General features: G+C 38.0%; 1 protein-coding gene across 1 annotated transcript; it reads right to left on the reverse strand.

Annotated features, from left to right (window-relative positions):
* Nucleotides 1-7,567: 7,567 nt before the first annotated feature.
* LOC109036644 (protein obstructor-E) lies at nucleotides 7,568-25,081 on the reverse strand. The gene is made up of 5 exons (XM_019050992.2): nucleotides 24,853-25,081; nucleotides 19,401-19,619; nucleotides 17,356-17,568; nucleotides 15,780-15,993; nucleotides 7,568-9,398 (listed from the first exon to the last, which is right to left on the reverse strand). The coding sequence occupies exons 1-5, from the start codon at nucleotides 24,902-24,904 to the stop codon at nucleotides 9,341-9,343; spliced, it is 756 nt and encodes a 251-aa protein (XP_018906537.2). The 5' UTR covers nucleotides 24,905-25,081; the 3' UTR covers nucleotides 7,568-9,340.
* Between the last annotated feature and the right edge of the window lie 801 nt (nucleotides 25,082-25,882).

Below are 25,882 nucleotides of genomic sequence, written 5' to 3' on the forward strand. Positions count from 1 at the left end.
GTTTATAATTGCAAAAAAAAAAGTTTGCACAATCTTAGCGACATTGGAAAGCTCTTGGTTCCTTTTTGCAAAATATAATCCAAATGTTTAATAATTTTAACCTCCGCTGTCGTGCTACGCTGGCCGCACTGTGTTTGACGCAATGCGTGAAGTATTCATGCAGTCTTGTAGGCGCTAATAATTATGTGTTAAATGCCGACCGCCGCGCCAAGGGCTTCTCCTTTTCATCTCAAGCCCTCGTCATCATTGCTCTCTGCGTCGCGCCGCTCCATACCAAATTGGAGGTTTGGTTTCTCTTTTAACTGGACTGATTAAAGGTGCTGTCTCGTGTATCACTGAGAGACGAAAAAATTAGAAATTACTATACTCTCAGGAAATGAGAGATTTTGTCGCCTTTTCTCGTTTGTAATTTTTTTTTTCTGAATCCGTTTTTTTTTTAAATCTACATTTGAAAAAATTGCAAAATTTGCCGCCCACTCAATTTGCCGTCATGGGCGGCGGCCCATGTGGCCACCCCCTAAATCCGGCCCTGTAAACGAATAATCTAAAGCGCTTTGCCATTTTGGATCTTCGCAGTAAAGCCTACCGTTGGCGCCGCGCAGCGCGGCGGCGGATCGCAGTCCATCGAAGTGGTGAGTGCCTGGACAGTCAAAACGCCTTCACTCCCGAGCGTATGCAACCCGGACATCCATGGCGCCCGAATAGTTGCATTCAGGAGTTACAACGAAATTCGTCTAGTATCCTTCGCTTGCGACACTAACTGAAGCTTGGATATGTTTTTCTTACACCTCAACTTAATTCCAGCGTTGCTATCTGTGCCGAGGATGTAAACCATCACTGAATTTTATCGCGACATTATCAATTTTCCGAGAAATGCATTATTTAAATGTATTAAAACGTTGCCGCCCCTAGAAATCGCAAAAAATAGGTATGCAAGCACATGTAGTCCTTGGCTTGGATTTTTTTTGTTTTCTTTTTCCTTTGAGAAAACCTATTTTGACGTTAAAATGCGAGATTCTTAAAGAACAATCCTGATAAATCGCACTGTATGAGGAACAAAAACGATGACCATTCCTCTTCCAACAAAGTGAAATCAGTAGCGTGGCGTGCTTTGCGATATATCGATAGTTATGCCATTTAAACCTATGGAAAAGGATCGATAAACAGGGTGTTCGCAGCGAACACCTTAATAATCGATTCTTTACCATAGGTTTAAATGACATAACAATCGATTCATCGCAATTCACGCCACGCCACTGTACTGCTACAGAGAATGTGTAATATCACAAGCCTTAATACATATATTACAGGTATAATTTCCTAGACGCGATGGCGAAATTATAGCACAATAAAGTCTGGTGAATATGATGTTATGGTGAAAATTATTATATTATGTTCCGCTCTTCTCCTTCTGAAATGTGGCTTCGTTTAGTTTATTATTACATGAAAAAAACGAAAGTGAGCCGCTAGAATCTTCCAGCCTCACTATTTCTTACGGTTCTTGTATTCGCGCAAAGATAAAATTTTCAAACTTTTGAGGCTCTTTATAACTTTCTCACGTACGTATTTTTTCTTGTGCCGCACCCCGTAAGCTCTGGAACAATGAAAGTTACAGCAAAAGTGTCATTTTCAGCTCCGCTCTCTTTTTTCCATTTCATTTTATCGCCTTATTTTTCTCTTTTTTTCTTTCTCTCCTTTTAATTTTCTTATTCTAGTCCCATTGTTACGCCCCAGTTACGATGGCGACTGCTCCAGCTGCTTTCATGCACTACCCTCATTAATTCGGTTATGTTATATAGCGTTTATAGCGTATTGAAAATAAATTGTATTGCGTTTTCAAGGAAACAGACATCGAGATAGCTCTGTTAGGAGTTTGGACCCCGAAGTTCAGAAAAGGATCCAAGGTCATTTTTCCAGTGATTTGCTTTGGTCTGGAGCTGAACATTTGGTGTCCGACCGGGCTAAAATTTTTCTTTTGAACATGAGTATTATTTTCACTTTCCTTCCCTCTAAACGAAGGGGAAAAGATTTTGAAACTTAGGCCCAAAATTACACACACAGTCCTTTCAAAAATGTCAAAAATGTAACGTGAGGTCTCTTTTCCCGGATAGCATCGGAGACTTTTTTTTTTTTTTTTTCAATAGATCGGATAATTTTGTTTTCTAGAGCATTTATTGGAATTTTCACATAGGAGTTCTTTTAGACGCTACCGAAATTCTCGTCGTCTCAGTTAGAAACCGGTTGTTGTAACTAGAATCACGTTGGAACATCTGGAACTCCGGTTGCCTGAAAAATAGATCTGACGAGGGAGGTATACGGATTACATTTTGCAATAAGGGACTCTGGAGGTCTAAGTGTCTATATGGCTCTGCCACAAAAGCATCTTCCTGCATGGGGAAACCAACGACACATATGGTGTTTCTGAAACGAGTCAGAAATAGTGGCTCCTTACTGCAAAATGTAGTCCATATTAGCAATACGTTTCTATCGATGCTTTGGGAAATGCTTTTCTGTGCATGCAAAAAGGCAAAAATAGTAGTTACCTATAATAGAGACTTTGCAGATGTCTGAAATTTTGTGAATTTCATCTTTAAAATGATACTACTAAGAAAACTGAGTGCCAGGATATCCTTGGTTCTAATTGGACAATTCGTCGCTCGGTTGACATAAGGGAAGGGCGTAACTACACATTGAGATGAGCCCGGAAAAGCATTGAATCGTATGGAAGAAAGGGTTCATTGCAGAGTGTAGTTACACCCGTATGCCAAGTAAGCGACGAATTATTGGAGAAAATATGACAGAATAACCTAATATGCGAAAATACGCGTGTTTAAATGGAAACTGCCGCTAGATAATGTCTTAAGGCGGCACATTTTCTCACTTTTAAATCTATTTTTCTCCAATTTCCTATGTCAGAAAAAAATTATGAAAAATACTGCGAACTCAGCTCATTAGGCACTCTCAGATGAAGCAATAACATTTTTGTGTGCAAATTCTTCATTCCTAAAAATGAAGAAAGAAAAATGCGAGCATTTGACGAAATATTCGAAACGCCGCAATAGGTGTTTATCAAGTTATCTTAATTTTCCTTTCCATCAGGGGCCGATGCCCTCTCGGAATCACTTACTTACCGTGCGAGGTTTAGAGGGGGTTGAGCAAACGCTTCCGGCGAGGCGTGGATTTTAACACCCTTTTTTCACGTTTGAGCGGAGAAGTAGGTCAGGAGGGCGGCGGGGCTCAGAAGGCGAAACCCTTTTCACTCTGATGACTTGTGATCATGTAAATACCGTCGCCGGCCGGGGATATTCATTTGTCCGTTTTTAATCCCTCCGTTAATCTCTTTCCGTGCCTTTTCTCCCTTCTTTTCGGCCTATTTTATGACACCTCTGCCTACGTAATTGGATCTTTCTCCGCTTAAAAGGGGTCATCGTGGAGCTTCGGATTCCTCGATATTTAAATGTATTCATAATAAGGTTTTGCTACCATACATATTTTACTCATGACGTCTATATGGGACCTCATGATTACGTCACTCTCTTTTCATAGCTGAAGCTAAAACAAGACGTTTAGGCTTTGGAACATATCTGATCGTAGCTTGAGATCGCTCATCTAGTTGAAAATAAAAGAAAAGTGTTGAAAGACTGGGAAGTTAACGTTTTTTTCAAGGAGGTAAAGACTTTATTAGTTTATAAGGCATTTTATTCTCTAAGTGATTTTTATATTGATGTTCAAAATGTAATTTTTGGGGGATTTTCACTGACAAGTATCTCGGCCACTATGTTTGTGTTATTTATGTATACTAATGTTAATAAAATAAAATAAAAAATAAAATAAATAAAATAATCTCTCATGAGAATCACAATGGAGTAAGAGCGAAATGCAACAGATCATATCGATGGTGAAACTGCAGAAATGCGTATCGCGATTTGCGGCATTGCAGACTTCCTGGCATATTTAATTTTCTGCATAGAAAATAACAACAGAGCGCCATTTTTTGAAAATTTCAGTGATTTTTCTTCTTCTTATGAATATTATTATGTGCAAACTTCTAGCCTTGATGCTGGTTCGGTCCCTTTTTGAAAAAGAAAATTTGGGCGGAGATTTCGAAACGCTGCAATCGAGATACGCATTTTTGCAGTTTCATCCTATCAGCGTCGATATGGTGCGTAGGCCATTATGTAGATAATTTTAAAACGTCAGTATTTCTTTGGATCAGTGATCATGTTTCAAAATCGATGAAATTATAAGAAATCGATCAAGCTCATAGATGGGCAAAGTTGGAAGTGCGGAACTCCTATTACACTGTCGCAAGTCACCAATCGTGTTTTCACTATTTCTTTTCTTATTTTTGAAAAAACCGAATCAATAATTTTCCTGTTTTAGATGTTCTGCTCTCGTTCAAAAATAAGTATAGATAATTTCACCGAGATATTCTGGTTGGTTTTCAGTTGTAAAAAATTAATAAATAATACAGAGATCTTACAACTTTGCCATAGAGGTACACAATTTCCGACATTAGCCGTCCATATTGCATCCAGACACAATACAAACCCTTCACTATCCTCTTGAAGATGAGTGGAAACTTAGCCTCGGGGCTTCACTGCTCAACCTGTGGGATTATTTCCTCGTTGTTTGTTGAGCCTTGTGTTGCACAGTTCGTTTGATAAACAAACCTTTTGTTCTTTGAACTTGTTGGACATATCACTATAAACGTAGAAAATTAGCCAATAAGAAAACAAGGTGAGTGTTTGCTGCTCCACTGAAAAATGTTGAGCCACCAAATGAGTAGTTGTCGTTTTGGGGAAATAGTTGTGGAGGGTCTCTGTTTTTTCCTGGTGGAGTTGGATTGAGATATTATTTTTTATTTTTAAAAATCTCATACTCACATGCATTTATACTTACATAAATCAGGAGTTAAATGAGAAACTAAATAAATCAATGATTACGGTTTTTCCTAAAAGTTTCTTCGTGCAGATCCTGATGTACGTTTTGTAATTTTGTTCCTATTAGGACATCCTTTGAAGTAGCCACAAAATAATCACATATTTATATTCAGTTCTTTTTTTTTTTTTTTTTTTCTTTTTTGGAATGAGCAGATACTTTACTCTTATATTGTAAAACTCATGTCGAGTGCTTTCTGCAGAACTCAAGTCACGCATTATATTCCTCAACGTCGCCCTGAACCGTAAGATTTTTTCCGGGAAAAATCGTAATTTTTCTGAGAAATAAACATCCAAACAGGTAATGTGCATTTGGGGCGATGCGGAAATCAATAGCGCGAGCCATACCCTTCTCAACGCGATTCAGTGTTCGCCATCCCGTTCAAGGCACCAGAGATTGGGACAGATTGACCCAAATACACCGGCTTACTAACGCGCGACTGTGCTCACATATTCCCTTTTCAGGTGCTCCCCTCCCAATCCTTCCTCAAAGATTGCAGGATCTGTTCACTCCAAAAGATGAGCTTGCAAATTGGTCATCCAAATCAAAATTGAATACAGTGTAACGACTATTCATAAGTAACAAATCCGGGACCACACGAGTAAAATATAAATGACTCACATAATGGAATCCCGCACCTTCTTAAAATGAGTGTATTGACAGAAATGTTCAGTGAGAGAGGAATCTCAACTATTTTTTTGTTGAATGGTCATTTAAAAATGCCATATTATTATATTCGCTATTTGCGTGTGGATAGATCAGTTCTTTTTAGTATAATTTTTTTTTTTCTGATTGCTCGATCTCTATAGAAAATTGTATAGGTATGAATTTCATTTATGTGTTTAGAAGGACAGTGATATGTAAATACATTTACGTTTGAGTTTGATAAAAGTGACAAAAACGTTGCCTATATTTGCGAATTCCCAAGCAACGTTGACTTATAAATTGCCTACTCTCTCGAGAAAAGGCGTTTTGACGGTTTCATGGTATTCCACTTATATCTAAAATAATCATCAGCCTTATTTTCCGGTAGGAAACGGATCTATAGAAAGTTAACAACGAGGAAATTGTTGTCTTTCTTACCTTCATTACCCTCTTAAGTATTCATATATTTTTTATTTTATATGAATATGTATAAAGTTGTAATTGGAAGTTTATTGTTAAAAAATATACCACTGCACAGAGGCATTCTTTGGCATCAAAGAATTCCTAAGAAAAAAAACAAGATTTATCTCCCAATAGTCAAAACTTTTATGTCACATGGCAGCAAAATAAGACAACTGAAAAAGCAGGCCCAAGGAAAGCTAAAGGTCATCAGAAATGGATTTCTTGCGCTGACTGGCTGGAATCTTTAGGGTAGAATGTATCAGAAATCAACGTATCCAAGAGATCATTGGCGCTGAGCAGGCAATTGTGCACGACATCATAAATAATTAGTTGGTAAAGTCAGGGCATATGCAGAAAAAGGCTGATAACAGGTCACCAAAAATGTTTTAGATAGGGTCCTATCCGGGCATTTAGCGAAAAGATGGCTGGATGGCATCCAAAAAGAGATGAAGAAATGTCAGCTTCTGGAAAATCTCTACCTTTATAGATATTCCAGTGACGGTTAAGTGTTGCAGATCGTCCTAGAGCGCTACGAAAACGTCAACTACATACACACATACGCATATCGCAATACATAGAGTGAGTATTGAGTCATTTTTTATGGCTCTTCCTCAAAATTTCACGCAGACCACGTTGAGAAAATTCAGAATTCGTGAATTGAACTTTTAAGCGAGGGATGAGTATTTTTTTCTCTTACTAGAATCAATGAATTTAACCTCACGCTCGGAGAGGAGAAACAATTGGACTACAATTTGCAAGTTTGGACCTACAGATTCTAGCCTGGTTTAAAAACAACGTATGTGCCATTAGTTTCCTTATACACATGAGTGTTTTTCCAGAGGAGCCAGAATTTATAGTTCCAAAATGCAAATGCAGTCCAATTAACACAAGGGCGGAATCAGCAAAAGATAACGAACTTAATGGTCAAGAGATATCTCGATTTTTTCACGATAATTTCTCTCCTCTTCTGATACATATTTATTGAAAATGAATTAATTTTGAAATATTTTGCTTGGCGATGAATTCATTTTATTGAATCCTGAAATCAGTTGAACGGAAAATTTGGTGCGCGTAGACGAGCGAAAAGTTTGAATTATGAGTTGAGATTGCAGTAAGTCAAAATGCACTCTCAGTGTTCTTTATGAAGCTTTTATGTTATGAAGAGACTGGCATTGTTACATTTGGTATTTAACCTTGCCTGGAGTCTGTTCTCTGACTGCAAAAAAATCTTTTTAATTAGAGGGTGCACTTGCTGTTTTTACTTCAATTGATCGCATACCTCATCTCAAAGAAAACCATTTTCATTCACTAATGTTTTAAAGCTCATAAAAATTGCACCAGCACTTTCTCGTTCCTCATCGCATACCTATGCCATTACAATCCTAACAATACATTAAGTCTATCCTCATGTTATTAAATTTTATTTAATATATATGGATGCACGAAAATAAAAAGTGAGTTGAAAAAAGTCATTCCATTGATTAAAAACGGACATTTTTAATACGAGAAGTCAAATTGCTCACAATATATGAAACATAATTTATTTGAAAGTAACTCAACAACAAGGTAAAAATTTCGTTAATTTTTATAAATAGAAGGTTTGAAAGTGAAGTTCGATCAAAATTGCCCAAGCTGTCTTCACACAGTTCAATTGAAGCTTTCAAGATGGGGTGACTGACTCCTTCTCGATATATCGAATGAGTTATTTCTGAAAATGATTCTTCTTTTCCAATGACATGTTTTCAGGAACAAGTTTTCAGCGGTTAGTATGACTAAATGTGCGCCTTGAACTCATTTATGATAATTTCCTAAATACGTTTACTTTTATTCCACACTTGTCCCGATCACTCAATTTGAGAGTGTGAAGACAACTTCAACGTGATCATGCTAAATTTTTGATGTCAACACAACAGGCGAGTGATGTCATTTTGGACATACTCATTGACAACCTAAATCAGGTCTCTCTTGCTCTATTTTGGATGCAAATGCATTGACAGATACGTCTTTAATTCTTCGAGATTCTCATCTGAACAACAGGAAAGCTGAAACTTGACTTTTAAATGATATCAGAATCAGTTTAAATTCACTAAATTCAACATGAAAATCTGCCAGGTCGAATGAATTCATCAATTATAAATCGACATGCAAAGTCCCTCATGAGAAAAAGTAAAGACTATGAAATTGTTTTCTGTCCTCTGTGGATGCTGAGATTAAGGGGAAACATTCAAAATAAGAACTTAATAACTACATTAAATACATATAATATTTACAAACATTCTCTCATTTGACGGACTTATAGCTCTTAGTTTGTACAAAATATTATTCCTTAAAGCGTTCATTAGTTTCACAAGGAATATTATTTTTTTTATAACATAGAAACAGTCGGCGCATATGCTTATCCAGAATTCATTTCACCTGAAAAAGGCTTAAATTGACTAAAAAAACAAATCACAGCTGAAAACAATATTTAGATTTTAGGACACACATTGCCTATTTATTTTGTCCCGTTTGGTGACGTAACATGAGTCTTAGTGAGTAGTAGGTAAGACGAACAATTTGTATTCCAGCTTCCAAACAAATATGAAATTGTGCACGCTAACTACAACAGGTATGATTCTGAAGCGATAGTATACCATAACGACCATAATGTAATCAGATTCGTCTCAAGTCGAACATTTTAAATACTTTCTTCCTAGTTAAGTATCATATTCTGATAGATGGAGGAATAACAAAACCAAAAATACGGGTGTTCTAAAGTTTTTAGCACTATTTGACCATGTTTTTAGATTCCAGTACACCCTGATCCTACTCGAGTCAGTACTCTTATAAAGGGTGAAAATCCATTTTTCCTAATTTTTTTTTCATTTTTGAACTCTCCAGTTGTCTTCGCCATTTTACCCGACAAAGCAATGGTAGTCCGCTTCTTGGAATGCAAGTAACGGACGCCTCCAAAGGCAAATGTCAAGTAAACATTCCTTCATACGTGCAAAAAAAAGAGGTAAGAAAAATTAGACTTTCGCACTTTTTAAAAGTACTGATTCAATTCAGGATCTGGCATTCTTGCATTTCTAATCACCTTAATTTTGGTCGATATGGATTTGGACTTATTAAAATCAAAAGGAACTATAACTATTTTAGCATGAGCCCTATCGTACATGCACTCTTTTGGATCTTAGGGCTCATTCCAGGATGGATACAGCTCCCTTTATTTTAAATGACGTGCTTTCTGTATCGTCCTTATCCTCATGTTACCTTTTTCGCTTAGCAGCAGTGTCGTGTGATGAAAGAGGAATTAGGGCTTCTTTTGATTTTGATTTTGACTCTTGTCCTCCTCGTCGAACCAGTTCTCACTGAAAAAAAGTGAAACGTCTTGATCAACGAAGTGTTATTTGAACAGAAACTGAAAGTGGGACTAGAAGATCGAATACGAGAAGCCTAAGTTTATATTTAAAAAGAAATGGTCACGGTCTGTGATTTAATATGAAATCTCCAGTGTTTATTTTCTACATAATCAGAACATTTCTACATTTGAGGACATTTAGAAATGTAGTAAAATTTGAAGTGGACCACATTTTCATTTCGCCGATGAAATTCCCAAACCATGTATCTCGTCTACGGCGTTTTGAAATGTTCGTTTCTATTTTATTTTTTTAAAAAAGAAAAAAATCAACATTATTCTTTAAAGTTTTTACTGAATTTTCTCTGCACACGGAAGAGAAATCACGGCAGTATTTTTGGAATTTCCGTTTAGGAGTTTCCCACGTTAAAAATTAAAAAATGACAGGATACCTACAACGTAGACAATTGAGTTACGCGTTTTTGTAGTTTCACTGTCAGTATGTATAGTTTTTCCATGATTAACTGAGATTAACTCAGAATATTGAGTAAACAGTGGCTTGGGCTTGAGGTAGTCAGACTCATACATTTAATTCTCCGAAGTTGGAATCGTAATAATAGTATGCACTGAAAGGTACAATTATTGTACAACTATTTCCACTACACAACGTACATTTGGGTTATCTTGACAATACGGCGGTAGCTTAAGAATGAAATGATCCAGGAACACAGGAAACGTGTCATTCGATAATAATTTTTCTACTTTCACTAAGCTCACCCTTTGTAGCAAATTTTTCTTGTGGAGTTTTGCTGTAAGGCAACATGTTTCTACGGATCTGGGTATTTTCTGGAAAATTTTAAAACCACCTGATGCGGTCCCCAAAAAAAAAAAAGCTTGACTCTACTACACGCTAAAGGCAAAAAAAAAGGTGTGTTGAAGTGGTAAACTAGAAAGATGCGTCTGAATAATAGTATGAAATTCGGGTACTCCATATGCTATAATCCGGTGTACTCTTAGCGTTATACTTGGTATTATAGGATTACAAGCGATTGTTGAATTGGATTTAAAGTGTAGTGAAGTGCAAATTTTAAGAGGATGCACGAAGCGTGACGATGAAACTTTGCGAGAATGCTGCGATGTATTATTCAAATCCAGCTAACTCCGTCAGTCATCTACCTGCTGTTTGAGATTCAGCTCAGGATTCAAGTTTCAACAGATACGATGATAAGCTAATGCATGCGACACAAGGGTGCGTGTTTTATATGTGAAAGAAATATCAGATGCACCATCAGCTAAACGGCTGCAATTTGTGAGGGTGTTCAAGTCCGCAAGTATTGAAAACATTCTTTTTTATTTTTTAAATTTAATATTGTTTTAACAATAATTTTTCGTTAGATCTTTGCTTTTCCTCAGTTTTGCGTTTTGCTACCGTCCCAAATTCCTAATTTTATGATTTTTATTTAACATTGTTGTAAAAAATCCTAACTTTCAGAATTGATCAATTTCAGATACGATAAATATTTTCAACAAATATAATATGAACACGCTTATCGTTAGAACCCTATGAAACGTGTTTTCACGTGTTTTCTGCTGAGCTATTAGAAGCTGATAAAATCGTCTTAAACAAAACTACCTTATGATTCTGCGCAGAATTAAGAATAATAACAAAAATTCTTCTGCGAAATTGATAGTGGGGGATTGGAACAGCTCGTTAGCTCAAATTGCATGACCATCCATGTGGAGGAGAAATAATGGACACGTAGCCTGCCATTTAACGAAAGCCCTGCTAAGCTATAATTTCAAAGAAAGCATGATACACATTCATTTTTTCATCGATTCACCTCTTTCAAAAACCTCTTATCTGTCTACAAGGCGAGACGCGTGAGCAGATCGTATTCGATACATCAACGGGTAAGATTCTATCGATATCGATTGGTTCAAAACATAAACATAGCCTTAATAGTCAATTGAGTTATCTGACAGAACGGGGTTTTGTGACAGATTTTTGATTCGTATGAGTACTATTTGGCCAGTGTATGGTCAGTGTTTGGCCTATTTGTATAGTGAAATTGCTACGAAATTTCTCATTTTCAGATTTTCCGACTTATATCCTAAAATTTAGGTTTGAGGTTATGGTCTATCGTTTTGAACTAAACGATTCATCGAACCACTATCGAATACGATCCACTGATTTCCAAGCGGTGCATGAACGGTGCCCATATATTTTTGCGCGCTAGTGGAATCCACTCACCGCCTCGTCACCATGCGCCTCTTTTTCAGAGGAGCTTTTTTCCGTCTCAGATGCGTGGTCCTTATCATCGGCACCTTTCTCCTCGGCAGCCTTGTCGCCCGACCCGGATTTCTCAACGTGCTCGTGAGTTTTACTCGCTTTGCTGCGGTCGGATGAAGGGACATCGTCGTACTCGTCGCTTTTCCCAGGGCTGCCCTCGCCGTCATCGTAAAAGGCGTGTGAGATGATGTCGGACTTGACGCGGGCATTGGGGTAGTCGAAGGCCCGGAAAAAGTCGTCGTTGTAGTAGTCGTCGTCGAGGAGTCTGTCGTCGTATTCGGGGTCGCGAAGGATCGGCGAGTGCGTGTGACCGCGCGTGTGGGGCACGAAGTAGTTTTGAGAGAGCAGGACCATCCGCTCGCTGTGTTTTTGGGAGCGTCGAGTCCGCACACCCAGAACGGGGTCCCAACTTTTCATATAAAAAACCAAGTCAACTTAGATTCTAGTTTGCGTGGATATTACACGAAGAAAAAAACTTCGTGCGTGGGACCCGAAGTTTAGGTCATATGGATCTCTGAAGTTTTCGGATTGAGCATCTGAACACTTAATGTCTAGCTGCCGAAGTTCAGGTCTGACATCTGAATTCGACATCTGAAGACTTCAGTTCTTACATCTGAAGTACTTCAGATGTGAGAAACGAAGTTTTTCGAATGTGGAAACCGAAGTACTTCAGATGTAAGAACTGAAGTTTCAGATGTGTGATCCGAATCTCGACAGCTAGACCTTAAGTGTTCAGATGCTCAAGCTGAAAACTTCAGAGATCCGTTTGACCTAAACTTCGGGTCCCAAGCACGAGGTTTTTACTTTCTCGTTTTCTCCGTGTAGGCAACATGGAGGTCTCATGGATGCAGAGTCCAGAATCTTGAAAATTTTGGCGAAAAATACTCTTGAATCAATCGGTTTTTTTGCTTAAGTGGACCGCGTTAAGCAGAAAGGAACCAAGCCACATTAGCTATTGCTAAATTCAACTGGGCAAATTAATTTTTCACAAGAGAACGTTTGTGCGGGTTCCTCTGAAAAGTTTAAGGAATTTACTTTGTATTACGCAGAAAATTCACTGAAATTTGCCCAAAAATCCGTCACACCCGTTTGCGTTTAAAAAATTGAATCGCCCAGTTAATTTGGCAAAAGTGATGTGGCTTAGTTCTTTCTGTTTAACGCGGTCCAAATCAAAAGGAAACCCGCTTTGATCAAGGGCTCTCGATTCAAGCAAAAATCGTTTGACCCCAGCGTATTTTTTTTTTTTTTTTTTTTTTTTTTTTTTTTAGGGGGGGGGGGCTAATTTCCTAAGAGTCTGGACTTTGGATCAAAGAGACTTTTTTTCAAGTGTGCGGTTACAAGGACCAAATCTCGGTTTATGTGGCACACCGCTGAGGAGCTGAACTATTTTTACCCTACACAGTTGCCCTTAATGAACTTAAATAAGCAATTTTCAAAACCATTAGAAGAGACTTTTGAGATGTTTGATTTCGGAGCCCTTCATTGGTTGTTTCCTTATGTAAAATTTAACTCTTCGTAAAATTAACGTAGAAGTCTGCATAACTACATTTATGCGTTTTCAAGAATTTTTGAACATGGTTGTCAAAAATTTTAAGCATTGAAAAAATAAATATTAAATTTTTAGAGTTTTTAAACACTATTATAGGAGTTTTTGTTTGCGTTTTCGTTAAAATTACCTAAAAAATACCCAAATTTGTTTTATAGCACGAGAATATTGATAGTTTTCTTAAGACTTTTTAAAATTCACAAGTCTTAAAAGTTGTGGCGTAGTCCCTTCATCTCGGCTTTACTTCATATTAAAAATCTACTTTCGTCGTACTATTTTCTCTATCTTTTGGTTTTTTCCTATTAAGTATGATTTTTTCCTCCTCGTACGGAAGTATCACAAAAAAAACTGAGCGTGCAGAGTCATACTCAGGCGCAAGGCAAAACTATTTGAACGTGGTAAAAAACATAGATATACGCATATGTAAAATGGCTTCATTAGGACGAATCATTCACGAGATTTAAATTACCCCACTACCCACCACAAAATTCGTATAAAAGAGGGCAATATTTCTTACTTTGAATTTAGGCTTAAAAGAATAGATGTATGCTCAGGTTATCGGCTTGATATGACCTCGCTAATTTGATCAAAACCCGTATAATAAGATTTAGGTATTTTTAAAATATCATAACATATTTGAATTTTTAGAATACGCGATTATTCACAACACGGAGAATCAGTCGCAGCTCAAAGCAACAAGATTTGAGGTGAAACCATCCAACTCCGGTACCTAAACTTATTTTCTCGGAATCTGCTCTGGAGCGCCGTTTGATTAATTGGTGGCAAGTCATTAGTCATTCCCTGCGGCTTCATTTGTATTTTTCGAGGCAGTGGACACAACAGCCCTTGCATCTGGCAGTCAGATGAGCGGATTGCCTCGGATTCGGGTCCGACCGAAGAGAGTTTCGTGTCTTGAGGGGACGAAAGCTCAGTTGCCCGAGATTTGTCTCTCCAAATGAAGACGAATGAACTGGTAATGCGAACGACGCACAGTGGATCGAGTTAATAGGAGAGGTCGGACAAAATTTGGAATCTTCAAACGCATATAACTCCGTTTATTAAACATTTTAAGGTTCTAAAAGTGGTTCCATTGGCTTCCTCGTAAAATTTACATTTAGATACACCCCTTAAAATTTAAAATCTGACGGAATAAACCTCAAAATTTGCAGTTTAAAAATTTGATGTCCGACCTCTTCTACTAATTTGTTCCACTGTGCGGCGAGAGCTTCGGACCGGAGTGACCGAACTGGCCACCCGAATTGTGAAAGTAACGAACTTGACTCCAGTTCTGTCACGAATCAATTGGACCGCGTTGAGGGAAAGGGGTCCATCTACATTTGCTGGTTGAGCCTCGGTGGCCACAGTTTCTTATACGATCGAGGGTTTACAGCGAGAAGTGTAACAGACTCTTCTCGCTCAGCGCTGACAACAGTGGAGTGGCGTGCTTCGATACATCGAATGATCTGCCATTTAAACCTATGGAAAAGGATCGATAAATAGCGAACACCTTCATAATCGATTCTTTACCGTAGGTTTAAATGGCATAACAATCGATATATCGCAATTCACGCCACGCCACTGGCTGACAAAGTCATCGAAAGCTGAAATGGTTCTCGCTCGGAATCTCAGCTTTGTTTACTCAAAAGCTGCGAACTTTCTCGGCTGCCTCGCATCCTATGGATTCAAAAAATAAATAGGGCTCTAAATAATTTAGTTGCTCGAAGAAACTTTGGCTCAGACCGTCCTCTTAACTTGTTTCAAAGCGTCAGTTCCGAGAAGTTCTACTTGAGCTCCCTTTTACACTTCGCGGAGATTTTTTTTTTTTTTTTTTCCATCAGAAATGCTTGTTTCTGTTTGCTCTTAGATAATTTTACAGGATTCCTTCATTTCGCTGTTATTTCATCATTTTTATTCAAACTTATCGCCTGTAAATTATTGCCAGAATGTACTCACTCGTCACGTTAATACAAATGAACACCAAACAAAATGAATATTGATGATTAAAATTCCAATTTTCTTTGCATCCTTGCTATTCGCAAGCGTCAGGACTGCCTGAAATTCGCTCTCAATCTACACAATTTGCTAATTGGCCTTGTAAGAAAATTGGGGTCTCCTTAGTTTTACATGCCTCGAGTTTAGGCAGATATTAATGATTCAAAGCTCAGCAAATAAGTCCATATTTTGTAATAATTTCTCGACTGAGGTTAGTATTCATTGTGTTATATATCGACGGTGTGAGTCGGCAATCACATAACTCGGTTTGCAATGTCGCAGACTTCCTATCATACTTTATTTTTTAAACAGAAAACTACTCAACGACACTTCTTTAAAACCTCCGTGATTTTTCTTCTCTGAACGAAGACAATTCTGCAAAAATGTCAAGGAATGATGTCAACTTGTTCTCCTTTAAAAAAATAACATAGAGGCGGAGACTTTCAGACACAGAAAACGAGATATGTGATTGCGGACTTACGCCGTCGATATGCAATTAGAACGTAAATATTCATTGCTGAACTCTCTTATCGGAAAGGATAAGCGTAGTAGTTAAAGCAACCTACCATCCAGGAACATTTTCAGGTTCATCACACTTGAATGTCTCTTCGTTGTAAACCTGACCTCCTGCACAGCTTCCGTATTGAGGAATGACTCCATTCCTACAAATGTAGAATTTTTGGCAGTTTTCAGGGTGAGGGAATGTAGGATGAGGCAGTGTCCTTCCATTCGGACCCATTATTTCGCCATCAGGGCAAGAGAAACCATCTTCAAGAACCTCTAGAAGCATGAGAGCATGTAAAGACTTAAAATTGAGTACAAACAAGAAAATGGAAAATTCTCGGAGGATTAAATAAACGTATTTTCGTTGAACTGCTGTAAATAATAAATTCTCATCAAATGAGCTCATACTGGCCTTATTTCAAATCTAACGAATCGCTGTAGAAGCGTCTCCATATGAAGCATACTTTTTAAATTTCAATAAGGATCAAAGAAACCGAAATATGCATTTTTTAACTTTTCAAATTAACAAACTATTGTAATTCATCTTATGCATTTCAAATGGATAGTTGTTTTTTCTTTGTAAAAAAAAAAAAAAAAAAAAAAAAAAAAAAAAAAAAAACTCTTATGTATCTCGTGATACCTCATATAAACTTGATCACGTGTTAAACGTCAGACCGTTGACTTTTCGGTAAAATTTAAAACAATGCAGTTTTTTTTTCAGATTATTTTAATTATTTTTCTTTCAATCAATCTGTAGTATTTAGCAGGCACCATGTAAGTGAAATTTTCAATGATGTCACACTTCACTGAAATAATGACGTGCATAATGTGAATATGATGGCGATACAAATTATGATGGCACGACACTTTTATCATTCAAACTTGATAAACGATCGTGGTAGATTGATTTTAAATATCTGATACAATATGAAAAACTGCACCAGGTGGATGGATTTAGGTAGTTTTTCCATGCTCATGGTACAAATTTCTTTTCATCCCAGTGCTTATGATCATTGGTGGTTTCTCGAGATTTTTCAGTTTATTTTCTTTGTTTGCAATCCTGCATGTCAATGTACTAAAACTCAGGTGCATTTAAAGGCGTTCAGCTCAAGAATGCATGATTTTTGGCAAAAGTCAAGAGACTTTGCATACGATTTTCCTCGTATGGATGGATTTTGTCACCGACTTTTTCGTCTATTTTTGTTTTTTCCACTGACAGTACTCGATACCACTAACTGCACAGAAGGAAACCCATAGCCCTGCTCGAAGTTCATATTCCTCGTCAATGATAGCACTTGAACTGTTGCAGTGGCGCAGCATGCTTTGCGACGTATCGATTGATCTACCATTTAAACCACTGGTAAAGGATCGAAAACAGAGTTTTTGCGACGAATACCTTAATAATCGATTCTTTACCACAGCTTCAAATAGGGAAATATCGAGAATCGATCATTCACGGCTTGCCACTGGTTGAAACGTTCCTTGTTTCCAATTCCACTTCAAAAGAGACAAGATTCTGTACCTCAACATTGATCGCAAAAACAAGGAATTTGACGATTTATAGATTGGAACATTGTCGATTTGACGAGAACCATCCTGAAGTATTCAATCGTTGATAAAATTCGGTCAGTGACTTACGTTTCTTGCTTTTAACGTTGGTACAATCTAGTCGCGTGCTTTCATGGGGCCACGCGCAGGTGCTGGCCGTGTCGTCGTAGATGAGACCTGGAGGACAAGGAAGCTCGTTCATCGCTCCTTCGATACAGTTGACGAATTTGTCGCAAACCAATGGGTCCGGGTGCCTGAAGAAACCGTTTGCCCTGGGGCATCCCTTTGACGGCTTCGGCTCCTCTGAAAGACAAAAAAAGCCATAATGTTAACGTTACACGAAAAAAAAAAAAGTGTCAGGGATTATCCCCTAAAATTGTGGTACTACCCCAATTTGTTGGATGATATGGACATTTCCAATTAATTTTGGTAGTACCGCGACTCAAGTTGCGATAGCACCGCAACATTTGGGTCAGTGACCTAATTCATCGGGATACTACCACAAATAATTGGGATACTACCACAATTAATCGGAGTATTTACCACAATTATTAATTGGGAATGTTCCTATCATCCAACAGTTGGGACTTAACCCCTACCTCTTTTTTTTCCATAAATACTTCAGCGACTTCCACGAAATAAACTTCTTTACGTATCAATTACTGAAGTTGGAAAAATGCGTATCTCCATTGCAACGTTTAATATTGTAGAACTCTTTTTTTAACCAACGCATACTCGTATTTTTGATATTTTTTCGGAATATTTTTGAACAAGTTGAGAAACTTCAAAGACGATTTCAAGCAACACTATTAGTTTTATTTTAAGCTAAATATAACATTAGCAGACTTGTAACATTGCAATGTGTCAGTTGTGCCACTCGCAGAACAGTATTTTAATGGCCCAAGCATGTTGATTAGCAAAAACTATAAGATGTGTCCAAACGGCGAATTCTCATGTAAGTACAAAAAACGAAAATGTATCGCCCGTCGAGACACATGGCGTCTATGACAAATATCAACCCCAGTAGTTAATATCGTAATTTCTTCCTTCTTTGTTCTTTGTTCCTTCTTTCTTCTTTGGTCTCTTTCGTGTTTTACGACGAGCCACCAGTGCAAATGTGTGTACCACTGATGAGACCAAGGTGAAAGAATCCGTGGGATTCACTACTGCAGTGGATGACGTTATAATCCATGTTTTTCGATGAGGAATTGGGTGCATGGGGACGATGAGGACCTTTTGTATTGGACGTGCAAAAATTCAAGCAAATCTTATAGTGTATCTTTGGTTAGTTTTTAAACTTAAATAATCAGAACACGATCATGTTACTGATGCAACTCAGTCTGCATGTCACTAACACAATTCATCGAACAATTTCAATTGAAATTTTACTCTGTTCATATTTTTAAGTAATGTGATTTTTTACTTAAAGTAAAAAAAATTTTTTGTTTACCCTCGAGTAAACATTTGTACTAAAAAAGTGCGGAACATGTGCAACCCCGCACAATGGATCAAGTCGATGGGGAAGGTCGGACAAAATTTGGAAACTTTAAACGTTTAAAACTCCGTTCATACAAAAATGTGAGGCTCTAAAAGTGGTTCCATTGGTTTTTTCGTGAAATTACCTCTAGAAGCACCCCTCGAAATTAAAATATGATGAAATTAACATCAAAATTCGTAATCTTAGTTAAAAATGTCATGTCCGACTTCCCTAATTGACTCGATCCACTGTGCCCCGTGACGACCATGTTTGAATAGTTTCAGCCCAACGCACAGTGGGTCGAGTCAATAGGAGAGGTCGGACAAAATTTGGAAACTTTAAACGCATATTACTCCTTTTATACACAATTTTAAGGTTCTAAAAGTAGTTTTATTGGTTTCCCCGTGAAATTTTCTGCTAGGAGCAACCCTTAAAATTTAAAATGTGACAAAATAAAAATCGAAATTTTCAATTTTAGTCAAAAATTTAATGTCCGAAATCTCTAATTGGCTCAATCCACTGTGCAACTTTTGAAGTGCCTTTGCGCAGTATAAGACCCGGCTTATCGGCAAACAAACTTGGCACTTTGCTGGAGCACCCTGTATGGACAGCAGCGCAAAAAGGTGGGTTTAAGATGAAATAAATCAGCGATACTTACGGAGTTCAGTTCGGTCAGCACAGTCGACATTGACGGGTGTGTCGCAGCGTTCGTGGCTGGGGTTTGAGTCGTCGAAGAGAAGTCCGTCCGGGCAGAGCCTTTCCTCAGCCTGACCTCCCACACATCTGTAGTACAGGTCACATTGCACCGGGTCTGGATAGTAGCCAGTTTTCACAGTGTCTGGGCATTTGAACGCTGCTTGTTGCTGACCAATCACCTCTGGAGAAAGAGAGGCAGAAACAAAGGGATAAATTAATTTCTTACTTTTTTCGGAGAAATGTATTTGGAGATGAGGATAGGACGTGACCTAAGAAAGAATAGTTTATTGAGATTTGCTGCGTGGCTTTCTACATTTTTCCAGGATTTCTTATGAGGCACATTACTATTAATTATCGTAAAACCGTAATCTGAAGGGAGGCTTGATCTCAAAGAATCTGTGTTGTGTACCTTGTGAACGGACAGTTCCAAGTTTCGTTTTTGTGACTCAAGTAACATACAGACGTTTAAAGTTTTTACAATGGGCAAATTTGGTTTCATGTCGCTCACAAGTCTAAAAAATAAAAATTAAAATTGGGAACTTGCAAGAAATAAAGGCCCCCTTCATCCAAGTGGTATGCAATTTGAGCTTCTTTGGAGTTAAAGTAGTTTTATAATTGATACTTATACTAAATAACATTTGACAATGCGAAACTATTGGGCCTCAAAATTTCTTAACTCTTCTTCGTGTTTAATTTTCCATCAGGGAAGCTAGGGTAATTATACTATATACCGTCAAACATCATAAAACCGATTTTGTAATGAATAATCGATTATATTCCCACACGAGCTTTACAATGCACACGAATATTCTGTATGAGGCACTGCTGTAGGCTCGTAAGAGAAAGAGAAGATTCACCGCTCAAAGTAAATTTGAATATGGGATACAATTGAATTGTGTTTTTCCCCTCTTTGTTTTGCCCTATTTTCGTTCTTTTTTTTTAAAGGCGGAAATTGAAAAAATCACAACCCTTAGCTTCCATGCATTATAGTGTCTAACGTGATGCATGGGTATTTAAGCTTAAAGTATTTTGCGAATGACGAGTGCTACAATCAATTACATTTTTGACATTCGAGGAGGGTGGAGGGTGGAGGCCTAAGTACTCATGCGCGTTGGCAAGATATTATTAGCAACGAAAAGCAGGTTTCGTGAGTCTTATGCCCTCTGCCCTCCAGAGATTACGATTTAATTTTTGAAAGTTCTTGCAGAAAGTTTTGCACCGCTATAAGAAAATGTTAATAAATACTTGCGAAGTGACAACAAAATTTTATGCAAATTATAATCATTTTTCAAAAAAGAACCAATTGTTCAGTCCAACAGTTAGCAAAAAGAACCAATTGTGTTCATTCCAATAGTTTATTAGCTCAGATCGAAAAAATATTTAAAATAGAGTACCAATGAGTCATCTTAAAGTGTCAAAAACAAAATGTGACACCTCCATATCCTTAAGATTGGTTTAATAAGCGCAAATTTTCATCAATCTAACTAAGTATCGGATAAAATCCTTTCGTCTAGCAGTATTAAGTATTGGTGTGCTTAAAATAGTAATTTCTTCTCGATGGATATTTTTTAATTGAAATTCCGCTGGATTTGGTGGCGCCTCCAGGTGTTTGATTCATCTGAGTGTTATGTCAGACGATTTTCTCCTGCGGTTATTGATTAAAGAGGAAATAACAGGATACTCAGACTCAAGGTCGATGAATTTGCAAAATTCCTGCTCCACCCTTCGGTTGAATGAGACTGGAGCGAACGAGTGGGACGATAGGCGTTGCGTCGCGACGCTACCTGAGGAAGACGCCGCGCCGCCGGCACTACCGTAACACGCCGATGTAACCTCGTATTAGGCGTGGGCGTATATAGACATGAATGAACGAATTTTAACTTGCCGTTTAGGTGTCCAAAAATCACTCGCAACATTAAATTATGCCTGCTCGGTTTTTTAAATCGTTATTTATTCAAGTTTGTTCACACATGAGGAAAAAAGAATCGTCATTCTCAAGGTACCCATAGCGAATTCCAGGTCCAGCATACGTTTCTATTTAAATTTACAATGTTACTTTTATAGTAATAGCTATTTTGATTGCGGTGATAATGCAGAATTCTTGTTGGGACCACAGTATTGTTACAAAGACCAAACTATTTGATACCATAAAATGTAGCTCCTCTGACGTAAGGGCGTATCTCAATTTCCACTCGAACCCGTTTCTCCGTATACGGCCGTGCTAAGAAAAAAACGCCGTATGAGCGTTCGAATGTTGCCAATTTGCCTTTCAGAAAATATTTAATTTTGAAGAACTTCATAAATATTTTTCTTTGAAACTTTCAGACACATCAGAGCAAACTACAAACAAAATTATCTGAGAAATTGGAAGAAAAATATTGACAAATTTTCCCTTAAATTCATGATTTGTCGATGGAGATTTGGCAACGCCAGAAGGCTCATGCGGCGTTTTTTCTTAGCAAGGCAGTATAACTACATGCTTTCCGGGGCGTATACGGAATTAAAGATACGCCCTAACGTCAAAGAAGCGACGAAAAGTTACATTGTAACGAAGACTAGAAGGGTAATTTGAACCCGAGTTCCACTATGAGAATTTTAAAAATATTTTATTTTCCCACGCAGATTTATTTCCTGAGTTTACTGCGGTTTTTATACTCAAGAGAAAAGCTGCGACCTTAAAAAGGAATGAGGTCTCTTTTTAGTTCTAGGAATGTAGATTCCGACAACAGACAAATTTTTTTCGTGAGTGTCCATCGTCCATTTTCGGAACTTTTCTCGGAATCTCGGAAAACTATTGGTACATTGCACGGACAAAAATCTATGGCCCTATAAACCAATTAGTGGTTCATAAAGAACACCGCTAATAGTCGTGAATGAACTAATGACTCTCGGTCTGTGAACCTACTAAGTTATCTCGTACCATACTGAGGTATATACGCCATCACCAAGGTATAAGTGATATTATTATATGTTGCCTTTACTGCTATTTGGACTGCATTTTGCAATTTTGACCTATAAATTCCGGCCGGTTTAAAAACAACGTATGTGCCATTAGTTTCCCTATGCTCATAAGTGTTTTTTCAAATGAGCCAGAATTTATAGGTCCAAATTGCAAAATGCAGTCCATTTAGTGGTGTTCCATATGAACCATTAATTGGTTTATAAGCCACAGCTTTTCTCAGTGTGTGGTTCAAAAAAAAAAAAAAAAAAAAAAAAAAAAAAAAAAAAAAAAAACCCTAGATTACGCAGGTGAATTTTAACTCCTTTGTATTGTTGACTGGAATTCGTCGGTTTCATGCCTGATTTTGCAAAGAAAAAAAAACAGAGACACTCAGATAATTTCGAAGTTTGGGAAGATTGAGATTTTATCTTTAGAGTGAATGTATCTCGTTCGAAGCATGACCCATCGCTTGAGGCTGACGTTCTACCTGTCGAATGCACTGGAGGCGGGCCGACGATGAACGTTTTAATTTTTTTCTTTAATTGGAGAAAGGACGTTTCTCTCGTGTAAAGTTTGGCATCACGCCATGTTTAATTACCATCGCATGATTGCCGATGAGTTTACCTTTCTAGGTAGCACGGCAGAAAACTTTTCAGATATCGAGGAAATAATTGCTACAACAAATACAGATTCTCGCTTATTAATGCTGCCTAGTCGAAGTACTATTTGTTCTAAGTGAACTTCTATTAATAGTTATTAATTATCTAACCCTTTGAGGTTAGGAAACCCTTTTAATTACCCTTTAAATTCCCCGCTCATAAGATAAATAATTATAAAAATAAGGCTTGCTCAAACTCTCGAAACTCTGAACTTGATCGTTTTGAAAATATGGTTTACTATACTTTCCTACGGTAAACATGTTTGACCGATAAGCAAATACCAAGGATAAATAAGAAAGAGTTTTCCAGATGAAATAATCCAATCTTGAGAATCGTTAGACTAATCAGCTTTTGATTCTTACAGATATCTGGGTTCTCTGGTTCCTTTATCTTACTGTCCCGTGACCATCAACAATCATAGCGGTAAAATGAGCGAGTTCCCTTAAAGACGTTTGAGTGACGCGTGGTAAGCACGTGCTCAGAAAAAAAAATCGTCAAACTTCACTTCAGATCTGATGATTCTTTTTTTAGACGGATAGTTTCATTTAAAAAAATTACATTGATTGCACTTTCAGGATATGCACTCCATCTCCAATGATATTTATCCTTAAGAACAAACTCGAGGGATGTAAAAGCTATATTGTACTAAAATACTGTCTGAGAAAAATTCGTGAGGCTTGAATCGGAGCTCTGCGGTTTTTATTTACGTTTAAAAAAGGATGGAAAATTCTACCGTAAGTCTACTTGATCTATGACGCAGTGATGCACTTGAGTGGAGCTAAGCTAACCACCGTCGCCTATCATATATACACCATATAGTTATGGTGAGTATTACCAGATTTTTGACATTATACTATTCTGAATTGCCATACTCATATTATTACTCTTTCGACATCGACCTCTCTTTTTCAGTGAAGCGGGGCCAAGTGAAAAAGCGCCAAAAACGCTGTCATCTCAAAAAAGAAACTCAGACCATTGTGACAATTTGGACCGCGTTAAGCAGAAAGGAACCAAGCTACATCAGCTATTGCAAAATTTAACTGGGCAGTGTAATTTTTTTTACATGATTACGGTTGTGTAGATTTTTGTACAAAGTTCAGTGAATGGAGATGTTGCATATGTGAGGAATTTGCGATTTGACTACTGATTTTTATGTAAAAGTTCGCGAGAAACACGAGCGTGCTACTGGTTTTCTCTGAAATTAACTCCCAAGCTCAAAAAAGCTCTCAAGTTGAGGCCAAAATGGAGGGGATATCCCACGCTATACTGAAAGTCCACCTATACATCAAGACAAACTATCTATGCAAAGATAGGGAGCAAATACATTGACAGGGCTGCTACTTTATTTGGGGACTCCGCAACTGAAGACACGGCAACCCTGCTAATGTATTTACTCCCTATCTTTGCATGGAGAGTTTGTCTTGATGTAGAGGTGGACTCTCAGGATAGCGTGGGATATCCCCTCCATTTTGGCCTCAACTTGAGAGCTTTTTTTAGCTTGGGAGTTGATTTCAGAGAAAATCAGTGGCACCATCGTGTTTCTCGCGAACTTTTACATAAGAATCAGTAGTCAAATCGCAAATTCCTTACACACGCAACATCTCCATTGTTTACCAAGAAAGAAGGAAATTCCTTAAAATTGTCGAAAGAATCCGTAAAAATGTTCTCTTGTAAAATTTTAAATTGCCCAGTTAAATTTGGCAGTGGCTGATTAGGCTGGGTTTCTTTCTACGCGGTCCATTTTTGAGTCGATGCGCATCAAAGAGACCAAGGATCATTTTCTTCGGTTTTTGATGGATTTCGGGTAAACTTACCGGCGAGGCAGAGGGAGAGTAGGCCGACGGCGAGGATGTGGTGGTAATCCATCTGGCCGGTAGAGCGAGTCACAAGTCGCGGCACAAGACGGACCGGGTAAGAAGGCAGGAGGTAGATCACTGGTCGGTGGACCCACGGTGGCGCGGCGTCTTCGGGTTCGTCCTCCGAGCTTGGTTACGCAGACAGGCTCCGAGGTTTCAGTCATTGACTAGACCAGAAAATCCTCCTTCTTCTTCACCGCCTCAGCAGCCGCGTCGCACCGCTCCGACCCGGGCCCATCTTGGAGGGGAGAGCTTAGATCGTGGCACGACCCGGCGTGTGGGCGTCCAAAGCTTATACTCCCGTGCTAAGGATCAACACCGCATGAGCCCTCAGGCATTGCCAAGTCTCCTTTGACTTATCACATATTTTCTGAAAATTTTTTGAATATTTTTCTCTTATTAATTTATAGAGTTTTGTTCGGATTTGGACGTAATTCTACCAAAAAGAACTATGTGCATGAAGACATGAGCCCTGAGACCCATAAGAATATGTGCATAACAGGGCTCACGTCATAATGCACACAGTTCCGTTTGGCAGAAATACGTCCATTTGATCTAAAATGACTGAAAGTTGCACGAAGAAATACTCATGACGTTTTTCAATATACATTTTTTCTAAGAAGAAATTTGGCAACATTTGAATGATATGCGGCTTTTTTCCTCAGCAGTATACATGCCGACCGCTGGTCTGCACCTGCAGCCGTTTGCCGTCCTAAAGAACGACACCCTGTGTGCATTCTGACTTTGCCAAACTGCCGTAGGCGAAAAATTTACTTATATGAGTGAATATGTACATTTCCTGTATCCTTCTCAGGGTAATAAAACTAAACCAAAAAATAAAATTCTTGGAAACTTTTAAGGAACACTGGGAAAAAAGTTTCTTGGATTAAGAGTCCAGACTTAGTCTCTAAAAAATTTGACAAGAAAAAATTCTCGATTCAAACGAAAATCCGATTGAATCAAAAGCATTTTTTCTTGTCAAAGCTTT

The sequence above is a fragment of the Bemisia tabaci genome, chromosome 5 (genome assembly GCF_918797505.1).
Source record: "Bemisia tabaci chromosome 5, PGI_BMITA_v3".
Taxonomy (NCBI): Eukaryota; Metazoa; Arthropoda; class Insecta; order Hemiptera; family Aleyrodidae; genus Bemisia; species Bemisia tabaci.